At 44.7% G+C, this 12,293-nt stretch overlaps 1 protein-coding gene across 1 annotated transcript in view; it reads right to left on the bottom strand.

Moving 5' to 3' along the window:
- The window catches only part of LOC123760231 (peptide transporter family 1-like), a 49,886-nt gene that overhangs the window by 58 nt on the left and 37,535 nt on the right, over window positions 1–12,293 (bottom strand). The window contains exons 4-6 of the mRNA XM_045745736.2: window positions 7,093–7,259; window positions 5,509–6,311; window positions 1–4,957 (exon numbers count right to left, since the gene is read on the bottom strand). The exon at window positions 1–4,957 is cut by the window's left edge and continues 58 nt beyond it. Coding sequence (XP_045601692.2) covers window positions 4,304–4,957; window positions 5,509–6,311; window positions 7,093–7,259 — 1,624 coding nt within the window. The 3' untranslated portion in view covers window positions 1–4,303. The remainder of the gene's footprint in view (window positions 4,958–5,508; window positions 6,312–7,092; window positions 7,260–12,293) is intronic.

The raw sequence follows: 12,293 nt of genomic DNA, 5'->3' as shown, positions 1-12,293 counted from the left end.
TTATTCCTCTCAATGTTTGTTGACGACGCCAAAATTATGAGAAGGATTTAGACAGAGGAGGACAGCTTGAGACTTCAACAAGACCTGGACAAGCTGCAGGAATGGTTGAACAAATGGTTGTTAGAGTTTAACTAAAGCAAATGCAATGTAATGATGATAGGTGTTGGGACCAGGAGACCAAATACAAGGTATCACTTGGGAGATGAAATCCTTCAAGAGTCTGAGAGAGAGAAAGACCTGGGAGTTGATATCACGCCAGATCTGTCCCCTGAAGTTCATATCAAGAGGATAACATCAGCGGCATATGCCAGGTTGGCTAACATGAGAACGGCCTTTAGAAACATGTGCAAGAAATCTTACAGAACTTTGTATACTACATATGTCAGACCAATCCTGGAATATGCAGCCTCAGCATGGAGTCCATATCTAGTAAAGGATAAGACCAAACTGGAAAAGGTTCAAAGGTTTGCCACCAGACTAGTACCCGAGCTGAGAGGTATGAGCTACGAGGAGAGACTACGGGAATTTAACCACACGTCACTGGGAGACAGAAGAGTTAGAGGAGACATGATCACCACAAACAAAATTCTCTGAGGAATTGATAGGGTGGATAAAGAAAGGCTATTTAACACAAGGGGCACACGCACTAGGGGACGCAGGTGGAAACTGAGTGCCCAAATGAGCCACAGAGATATTAGAAAAACATTTTTAAGTGTCAGAGTAGTAGACAAATGGAATGCATTGAGCAGTGATGTGGTGGAGGGTGACTCCATATACATTTTCAAGTGTAGATATGATAGAGCCCAGTAGGCTCAGGAACCTGTACATTAGTTGATTGACAGTAGAGAGGCGTGACCAAAGAGCCAGAGCTCAACCCCCGCAAGCACAACTAGGTGAGTACAGTTAGGTGAGTACACACACACACACACACACACGCTCTTCAAAGAATGAAAAATATCGCTTTCCAATACAAAACTTCTCTTTTAACATGGGGGAATAAGGGGGTCCGGGCGAGACTGCCCCAAGTACAAGGGGGGCGAGGCCTGGGTACAGTTGAGTACAGCAGTACATGCAGGTACAGGCAGGCGAGGCCAGGGTACAGAAGAGTACAGTACTATTACCTAGAACTAAGGCTGGTAATATTTACCTAATCACTATGATGTTTATCACGACTCGTTTCCCAGAGGCATATGCTGTAAGGAACATCCGAGTTCATATGTTGCAATTCTTTCCCACTTTTGGATTGCCTCGGGTTGTACAAACTGACAATGGCAGTAACTTTAAGTCTGATAGTTTTGAGGAATTCTGTCAGGACAAAGGAATAACTCACAAGGTTTCTAGCCCATATGATCCTCAAAGACAAGGGGTAATTGGGCAGTTCCTTCAGACTTTGAAGAAGATGCTTAAGACATCCTGTGAACGTTCTAACAGGGCTTGGGATGAGAACTTGCCGTAGGTTCTGTTTGCTGCTCGAGAGGGGCTACAGAGTTCACTGGGTTATTCTCCTTTAGAGTTAATCTTTGGCCATAAGGTCCGTGGGCCCTTACAAATGTAATAGGAGAAAATGTTAGGTAATGTGATATTAACCGAAGGTTTGGCATACTTTGCACAAAACAATCAGAGACTCTGGGACAGTAAGGCGGCTGCGTTAAAACATATAGAAAAGGTCAAAGTTAGCATGAAGGAACGACACGATGCTAAGGCTAGGGTATTTAAGCCTGGTCAAAATGTCCTTGTATTAAAACCTCGATTGGGGAGCACTTTGTCTCACGACTACGAGGGTCCCTGTATAGTGACAGAAAAGGTTGGGGACCTCACGTAAAGTTAGGTACTCGGACAAACATAACCAGGTGATGCTTGTGCACTTGAACCACCTGGAAAGGTTCCAGGGCCCCTATGCCATCTAACCAATATTTCCTCTTCCAGTGAGGGATGGGATAATTGTTCTGGGAACACAACAAATCCTTCTTTAAATCATTCTAGTTCTGAGAATGCTGTGGAGGAGAGACTGTCCCATTTGAAGTTGTTCCCGCGTGAAGAGGTGCAGCCGTTACTTGACGCGTTCTCCAGTCTGTTCGGTGAGGTTCTGACACAGACCGATGCTATCTACCATGGTGTCAAGTTAACTGACTACACCCCCATTCATCTTCAACCTTACTGGATGAGTCCGGAGAAGAAGGCTATCAAACAATAAGTAAGTAATTATCAAAAGAAGGCAGCAAGCCGGGGAAGGCTATGTAGCACCACCAAATCGCTAAATATCACCAAGGATGAGAATATGAGAACAGAAACGCATAAGGTGAAAGATATCAAAAGTATCTGATTAACCAAGAATTCTAACAAGGGACAAGTGACCGCGAGGGATGGTCAGAAAACCAGACACACACTCGTCCTGATAATCAGGACATTCAGCAAGGATATGCACGACTGTAAGAGGGATAATTTGCAGTTTGGACAATAAGGAGCAGGGGAGCGCTCCATGAAGTAACCGTGAGTTAAGCGTGTATGGCCAATACACAATCTTGCCAGAGCCGTTTCCCACCACCGGTTACGGTCGTAGGAGGAAGGCCTTGGGGGACACACTGCTCTTAAGAGTACGCAGTTTGTTAGCAGCAACAGAAGACCAACAACCCTTCCAACGTGCAAGGATGGAGGAATGAATAACTGAATAAAAGTCAGAATAAGGAATACCTTTACGGGAGATGGGACAAGAGCGGACAGCTTCCCTAGCGGCAGCGTCCGCACACTCATTTAAAGAGACATCAGAGAGACATGCTGGGAACCCAGCACAACTCAACTGACTTAAATTTACTGGAGATAAGAAACAGCCAATGTTGAATCTCGACGACCACCGGATGGACTGCATTTAAAGGACTCCAGAGCCATGAGGGCACTGCGAGAGTCAACTACAACCACAAAGGAGGATTGACAGTGATAAGAGATCAACTTATTGCTCCAGCACGGCCTTATCCGGCCGAGTCAGGGCTTGTGGTGTTCTCCCTGTCTTTTGGATCATCAACCCGACGGCTCCTGAAGGCTATGCACCGACTACAGCCGTCTCGACAAGGTGACCATAGTGGATGCTTACCCGCTGCCTCTCCTAGAGGACTGTATCGATGAGATCGGTAATGCCACCTGTGTGTCTAAGTTTGGCCTCTCGAGAGGTTTTTATCAAATCCCTCTCACTGATCGTGCCAAGGAACTAACCGTGTTTATAACACCTGATAATATAATGTTAGTGTATTGTAAAGCTAGGATGTTAGTTATGCTTAGAACCGATTAGTGGAAAGTTAATATTTGTATTGGAGGTTAAGTAAATGTTGCTGTACGATCAGTTAACTCACTCAGGCAGCGTACCACATGGCGAGGAGCTTCTTCTCTGTCTGGACACAGCGTCGGTGGTCGTGTTGGGCTGTGTCTACCTATCTCCTTTATTTTTCTTTTACCTCCTTCCATTCTCTTCTCTCCTTACAACCTCACATCCGAGTCACATTGCTCCACGTGTCACATCCGAGACGCGTGGAGCAAATTCGGCTCCTATCATATCTGGACAATGTCGGCCAGGCGTCAATAGTATGGAGTGTTAGACGCAGCCATTGTTGAGACTAGACCAGAGGCTCACAGGAGCAAATACGGCTCCTGTTAAATTTACTTGGACGTAGTGTTATGGAAACCAGAAGTGTACCATTATCAACACGCTGTCTACAAATCAAGTTAAGTGTTCTTTCCGAAACCCATTATCTATCATTAGTGGCCATTAATGTCATTGGGTAGGGTGACCCGGTTAGATCACGAAATCGCCTCATACTAAAGGTAATTAAGCCAGGTCTTCATGTTCCATGTATAGTTTTCTCTGATATAGCTTGTCATATATAGAATCTGGCTTTACAGCTAGCGCCCTTTTGACAGGTCAAGACGAGGAAGCAAGATTTTGTGCACCAGTTACTGGGTGATGGAAGCTACCTCAAAGAGGATAATTTGGTGTCTACACCCTAGTTATACCTGGTGGACTAACCTGCTGTACTATAAGATAAGGAACCTTTTCAATGTATGTAGTCTATTCCTGTAGTTTGATTGGCTGCATATATTTAATTAATATAAACCCCCCCCCCCTAATGTGTAGAGGATCGATTTGTGAGATTAAGAGATTATTGCAGAAATACAGTCCACTTATCATTATACAAATTGCTATCGAAGTATATAAATTAACGTAAATATAAATTCTATATATATTCATATAAATTAAATAAATGTAAATCTCACAGGTCCGTTCCCACAGTGACCGTCGTCACAGGAAATATGGCTACACAGACCGTTCCATGACAAAAGCGGGATTGTCGTGAGAGGCTAATTGTTGTTGGTCTCGCTCACAGGCTTCACTTGTCATCTTCGACTCCTTTCCGGGGTCTACTGGCGAGTTTTTGTTGTGTCTTTTAATCAACATGATGAAAATTATGGTGTTGACGGACATGAGACAAGTATAGAAGAAGGCTTCGTGCGAGGCTCGGTGCTTGAAGGCCCCCGTGGCAGAGCTCAGGCTTGTTAGTCCTGCAAAGAGCCACAAGCCGGCAGTAATTGTGAAGAGATTGGCTGCCTGTAGTAAAGATTTCATGGCCATCGGGGCCTGCGAGTAAGCAAAGTCCATGCCAGAGACTGACAAGAGGACATCGCCTATGGTGATGAGGACGTACTGGGGAAGGAGCCATAACATGTGGACGTTTGCAGGGGCCGTCATGGGGAAGAGGAAGACGTCGGTGGCGGTGATGACGATGTCGTACACACCGTCCTGGTACACTGCAGCCTCCCCAACTTCCACCTCTTCCACCATCACCTTGTACTCCTGGGGACTGATGCGCTGGAACTCCGTCTTTCCTTCCAGGAGCTGGAAGTTGTAGAGGATGGTGTCGTACGTGAGCGTCACGTTGAGCTCGTTGTGCGCAGGCGCCAACACCCGCACCTGTCAGGGCGAAACAACACAACTGAACAACACCAGGAAATCAGGCCCTAAATTTTACTGAATATTTATTTCTTAGGCACCATCAGATTAATAATAATAATAATAATAATACTAATACTAATAATAATAATAATAACATTAATAATAATAATAATAATAATAACAATAATCATGGCAAAATGTTGGAAAAATCTTAATTTAGATAATACATTAAAATTTTTGTAAAGCTCAAAATAATTCATATATTTATTATTTTATACACCACTACGCATCTGTTATTGAGTTTTAATGATGTAATTTATTGTTAAATTGGCGTTAAAGTAACACAGTTAATGAGACACTTTCCAGTTGTTAGTTCCAGAAAACAATTTGCTTTAGACTATAGAAATTACTCTCTATAGTCGAGTAATACTATAGAGTATTATAGAGTAGAGAGTAATGCTATATTGACAAAGACTATAGAGATTACTCTCTATAGTCTATGTCGATATCAGCATAGTGTCTTTTACACCTAAGAAACTGAGAGGAAACGATTGGGTACGGAGACTCACTTTGGTGTCTGCATCTTCGTCCTTGATGTACTCGAGTGTGGGAGGGAGAGCCAGCATGCCAGTGGAGGTGACAAGGAGTGTTGTCTCATGGGCACCCAGCACCCTCACTATCACCTGCCTCATGTCTGGGGAGAGGCAGGAGGCTGTCACCTTGGCCTCCACCTCATCACTATATGTGACAGTCAAGCTAGGCAGAACCACCTGGCCTCCGCTCTCCACACTCAGCTGACCGGTCTTGACGAAGGGCACCTCCACCACCATCTGGCAAGGCAGTGCGTTGTAAACGTGGATTCTCGCGTGCTCTGGAGGAATGAAAGTCTGTTCCACGCTCATGTTCACCAGTGCGTAGACCAGGAAGGCAATGATGGTGAAGCACATCCCCGCGATCATCCGGGATGTGGTCTTGGTGAGGACGCCAACGCGGGCCAACAAAGGGTAGACCACAAAATCAAAGAGTGGAATGAGAACTAAAATTAGCAGTGGGTTGGCAGTGGAAGACATTTCTGGCGGGATCCTATAGCTGCCTACCATGCCGTCGAGACGTTTGGCCTGGAATATCATACCAGTGGAGGTTTGGAAGAAGAGAGCCCAGAAGAGCGGGAAGGTGCAGAACAGCAGAAGAACACGCAAGGTCACCTTCACGTCCAGCAGTAACTGAGCATCAAATTTGTCCTGAGCACGGTCAAGCCAGTGCTGCACAGGCTCTCGGTCCTTATCCCAGATCTTGGTGACTGCATGTGCAATGCATCGAACTGCTCTTATCATCATTTTGTCTGGGGGCCCCTCCTTATACTGCGTCCGTCCTGTAAAATTATAAACATATAACGATTAGTAGATATCCACCATTGCCTGATTAAACAAAAAAGACACACTTATGCCCTCGGTGCCACCTCCCCAACAATAAACAAAATTTCATAGCTAATATAGTAGTATAAACGACCTTCAGACACAACTATCACTATATACAGTACTACACATGATCTTTGCTTCCCATTTCCTTCATTCCGCAACATCTTCACCCCAGTTCAACATCATCATCCCTGTTTACAACTGTTATTATGATCACAGACCACACAGTACAGTTGAGCCCAGAGGAGTCTGTACCTGACACACTACAGTAGTGCCCAGAGGAGTCTTATTTTGTACCCAGATTGTTGAAGGAATAAATTTAAAAAGTTCTCTCTTAGAGTGCAGCAGCAGAAATTGTGAATAAGGTATGAATGACCCTCTGTCGGAGTCAGCTTGTTTGTGAAAACATCTGCTTCGCCAGGATGTCCGTAGCGTTCAAGAAGCATCTGCCTCTGTGCCTAATATACTGAGGAGTGATCTGGGCCTAATATATTGAGGAATGATCTGGGCCTAATATACTGAGTAGTGATCTGGGCCTAATATACTGAGTAGTGATCTGGGCCTAATATACTGAGAGGTGATCTAGGCCTAATAAACTAGGACACAATCACATGTTTGTAGCTTTGCGATAATGTTTCGTTATATTACCCAAATTACATATTAATTCACAGTACTTATATTAAAATACATAAACCAATATTTTTTTTTTAAATATTATTATCCTAGAGGACTGACCAGCAGCGAAGATGACGGTGGAGACAACCATGAGGCCGGCCATTATAATGTAGGAGAGGAAGTAGCAGTCATCACCGAAGCACTGGACAGAGTCTCGTATTTGAGCTGTTATGAATAGCCCGACGAAGGCGCCAGCGTTAACCATCCAGTAGAAGGCGTTAAAGAACCTGCAACAGAAATGACAAGTTGAGAGAATGCTAAGATGACAACTTACCAGTTTTTTGGTTTATGTGCTGTGACAATAATCTCCTTCAAGAGATTGAGCCTGCTCTTCCCTCTACAAATACGTCGCAACAAACTATATAAAACTACTAGGGAAGAAATGTCCAACAACGACAACATCATCTCCGGTTTGCCAGAGCGCAAAACGTATGCAGCCAGGGACACCTGTTCAGACTCAAACCGCCAAACTACCTGTTGATCGCTGCCGGCTCCTCGCTGATTGGTCGCCGGTCTGGCTGCAACTGCACTCGCCCCCCCATACTACTTGATGTCTGGGGTCGCCACGACCTCAGACCTCAGAATATTCAGTGCTTCCACAGTTAACACTTCTCCCGGCTAGACGTTAGCGTGTACTGAGAGAGGTGGTAGCTTAAAGCCAATATTCCAGCACCTCACATTTATTTTGTATTGCACTTCTTGTTATTTTGTCTTAACGTAACTTTTCATTGTGTCATTTAATTATTCTTATTATTTTGATTGATTGATTTTATTATACAAATTTGTTTGTCCATTTTTTCATGTTTTGATTTATTTAACGTAATTAAAATTTCATTGTTAAAATTTACTTGTGTTTTGTGTGTCTTCTCCTTACCTTACCACAGACGAAGTTCCATTTTTTTCTATTTTTTTTTTATAACTATGTGACGAGGCCATACCCCTAGCCTTAAACAGCCGAACACCAACGCGTTACCGTCACAAGTTATATGGGGGCCTGTCCTAGGAGCTTCACTCAGGTACTGGTGCCAAGTGGTAATTTATGGTAAGCGTATTTAACTTTGTTAACGTAGTTTTACTATTTTTCATATTCAATTTCATTTTTTATAAGGTGCGGTGTATTGTGCATTACGAGAGTAACATATGGTGAAGGTGAGACAACTTTGGATTACGTGGTGACTGTAGGCCGCAGTCATACTCTTAATTGGTCATCTCTCCCTCCTTGTTATTACTCGTGTTTACCATCTATGTCCCTTGAATATTTCTCATTTTGACAGATCATCATATTGGTACCCTGGTACTGTGGTCTGCCCCGGGTCAAGAGTACCCAATCTTCTGCAATCTGACTGTAGGAGGACAAAGAGGGCCATAGTTCCTCTAGCTCGAACTTTAGTTGCTGAATTGGGACCTCAGCAGCAGTTCTCGTCACCAGTTGACACCTCGCACCCCTACACGTCAGTCAGAGATGATGATACATACAACGGTAGGGAATTAGCTTACTTTTCAGAGCACAAAAGTTCGCTAATTCTGTAAGTATCATATTAAATTCAGTAGGAAAAACTTGCTTTATGTCCTATAGAGACTTGGCAAGGTATGCCTACATCCTTGGACTACCAATTTTACTTTTGAAGCATTTAACTGTTTCATTTGTTTTCGAAACTCTGTTTCATTTGTTAGTAGGATTTTCTTGCCCTTATCCTCTTACACGAGTACCGGGTACAAGATTTCCTGCGCCCTTGATTTAATTTAATCATTTAACATCTTTTACTTAACTTTAATTGTTAAAGATCTCACAGGATAGGTACCAGTTGCCACGTTGTCCTGTTTCTGACATTCACTATTGAATATTCGTGTACCTTTATTTGCTAATTTCACCATGTTTCGTCTCCAAGCTTTCCGTACAAATCCAGCAGGTGAAATAGGGACTTTAAGTCGTGCCAAGAGGACTGAATTACAAACTCTTGCACATGAGTATCAACTAGAAGTTCCCTACCAAGCCAACAAAAATGACCTACACAACCTGTTGCTGGATTACTATTTAGAGCAAGGTAAGATAGACTCTGAAACTCATGAAACTTACTATATTGCAGAAAAAACTGATTTGGCAACGCTGAAACTCAAACTAGAGCTGGCCAAGATTGAAGAACGAACAGCTGCCATACGGAGGGACGAACAAGAACGCGAGGCCGCCTTGAGGAGAGAAGAACAAGAACGTGAGATTGCCTTACTCCAGGAGCGGGAACGAGTACAGCTTGAAACACTCCAGGAGCGGGAACGCGTACGGCTTGAAACCAAACAACGCGAGTTGGAGATTCAACGCGAGCATGACAAGCAACAAGCGACTCTGGCTCTAGAGTGTCGTCAACGCGAAATCGCCTTGGAAACTTCACACTTCACTCAACGCCAGCAAGCTACTGCCAATCTTCCCGTCAGTTTTAATATATCACATGCAAGTAAGTTAATGCCATCCTTTGTAGAAGCAGAAGTTGATGTGTTTTTCACCACCTTTGAAACTCTTGCTAATCAACTCAGTTGGCCTGTCGACCAATGGGCCACACTTCTCAGAGTCCATCTTACAGGTAGAGCTGCAGTCACACTCAGTACTTTGGCGTCTGAGAATGACTACCACACTCTGAAACAAGCAGTGTTGGACGCCTACCTACTTTCCACCGAAAGTTATAGAAGGAAATTCCGTGACCACCTGAAGGCAAGCACCACTACCTTCCTTGAGTTTGCTAACACGAAACGGAGGTATTTCATGAAATGGCTGGAAGCAGCACATGTCTCTACTTTTACAGAACTCGTCAACCTGATGCTTGTTGAAGAATTCTTGAGACGTGTGCCGCCTCCTGTCCGCCTCTACTTAGCAGATAAAGAAGAAACCGACTACCTGAAGTGTGCTAAGTCGGCTGACACTTACAGCCTCATCCACCGGCTGACACCCGAACCATCCTCCAGTAAGAAGTCGTGGTACAGTTACGAGAAGGTGAGCCCCGATCAAGCTGGTTCACAACTGTACTGCAAGTATTGTAGACTCTATGGACATACCATAGACAAGTGTGGTAAGTCTCAATACAAGGGAATCACTGACCAACAAAGACCCAAACCAACTCCTCCTAAGTCCGGTAAGCCTGTGATGAATGTTGGTGTTGAGGTTAATGATCTTTCTCTTTTCAGTAACCACCTGTATACTGGAACTGTCTCTGCCAACGGTTCAAATCCGGAGGGACGTTTCAAATTGAAGATCTTGAGGGACACAGCGGCTCTACAATCGATCATCTTGAAGTCGGCTGTGCCCAACATCACCTACACCGGAGAGACTGTCTTCATCACTGACCTTACTGCTACCACTCCATACCCTCTCGCCAGAGTCCACCTGGATTGTCCCTACGTGAACGAGGAAGTCCAAGTCGCCGTCAGGGAAAAGCCTTTTCCCATGCCTGGAGTGCAACTTCTCCTAGGCAATGACTTGGCAGAAGACCTACAACCGACCAACCTGATCGTCATGGACAAACCCCAGGTGTGTAAATGTGCCAATAAACCCTATTCTAGAGTATGTTCCAGCAGAGGTTCAAGAGAGTGATGAAGTTTCTCCTCCGGTTCTCGTGACCACCCGTGCACAAGCCGCACGTCCACAGCCAGCTGACTCTACTGCTACCGCTGTCCCTCAAGACCCTCAGAAACTCCCCCCGCATCTGACCAAGTTGGAGTTCCGTAAGTTGCAGAGGGAAGATCTTACTTTAACACCATTGTTTTTCCAGGCTGAGACTCAACCCGACAGTATTCCTGGGTTCTTCCTAGAGAACGACTTACTCTACCGCAGATATAGACCCAGTAAACTGAAGGAGGAGGACGATTGGGCCAACATTGAACAACTTGTGATTCCTACCAGCCTGCGGCCCACTATTCTACACCTGGCCCACGGAGCATTCCCCCACTACGGCTTCAACAAGACTTACCATGGGATTCGTCAGACTACTACTGGCCAGGTATGGTAAATAACGTCAAACAGAACGTAAAACAGTGTCATACATGTCAGATGACAGGCAAACCGAACATCTCCATTCCCAGAGCGCCACTGATTCCCATACAGGTGCCTGCGGAACCTTTCCACAGACTCATAATAGACTGTGTTGGTCCTTTACCTCGGACCAGTTCAGGTAACGCCTACATCCTAACCATCCTGTGTCCTACCACCAGATTTCCCATAGCAGTTCCAGTGAAGAACATCACGGCTGCTACGGTTATAAAACATCTATTGAAGATCTTCACTCAATACGGATTTCCCAGGGAGATTCAAAGCGACTGTGGTACCAACTTCACCAGTGATCTCTTCAAAAGGACACTGGAGGAGTTCAACATCAAACAGGTATTGTCCAGCCCCTATCATCCTGCTTCACAGGGTTCTCTTGAACGTAGTCATCAGACTATCAAAGCACTCTTGAAAAAGTTTTGTAGTGAAACCTCGAAGGATTGGGATAAGCAGATTGACCTTATAATGTGTATTTTCAGAAGTCTCCCCAATGAGTCCCTAGGAGTATCTCCTTATGAGATGCTCTACGGCCGTAAATGCCGTACTCCCCTTAAGGCTTTCAAAGACTCTCTCAGAGATGCCACCTTCAGTGAGCATCAGAATGTGCCCCAGTTTCTTCAAAACCTTCAACACATTCTAGAGAGAGTCCACCGCTTTGCCCATGATAATCTATTGAAAGCCCAGGAGAGAATGAAGACTCATTACGACCAGACCAGCAAAGTAAGAAAATTCAAGCCGGGAGACTTCGTCCTTGCATATTTCCCTATCCCAGGTTCACCTTTACAAAACAGATTTTCAGGACCCTACTGCGTCAAAGAGTGCAGGAATAATAACAACTACGTAATAGAGACTCCAGATAGGCGGCGGAAGACCCAGCTGTGCCACGTCAACCTCCTGAAGCAATATAATGGTACTCCTCCCACTGTCTTAATTAACTATTCCACCTTCACAGAACCCTACATCCACAGTGAGACCTTCCCAGCTTCTCCTCCCGAAAGCACTGACAAGGAGTCAGCGCTTTCTAATTCCGAAATCCTTAATGATCTTCCCAAATACTTTCAGGATAATCATAGTGCACCTCTCGTCAAGATCTTCAGAGAACATCAAGAGTTGTTCCGAGATGACCCCCAAGAGTGTAATGTTACCCAGCACGACATCCAACTGCTCCCCGACACCCGGCCGATTCGTCAACCCTTCTACCGAATCAGCCCGAGCAAGAAGGAAGTCATGC

This window comes from Procambarus clarkii, chromosome 16 (assembly GCF_040958095.1).
Source record: "Procambarus clarkii isolate CNS0578487 chromosome 16, FALCON_Pclarkii_2.0, whole genome shotgun sequence".
Lineage (NCBI taxonomy): Eukaryota > Metazoa > Arthropoda > Malacostraca > Decapoda > Cambaridae > Procambarus > Procambarus clarkii.
This window is presented reverse-complemented; position numbering and strand designations above follow the sequence as displayed.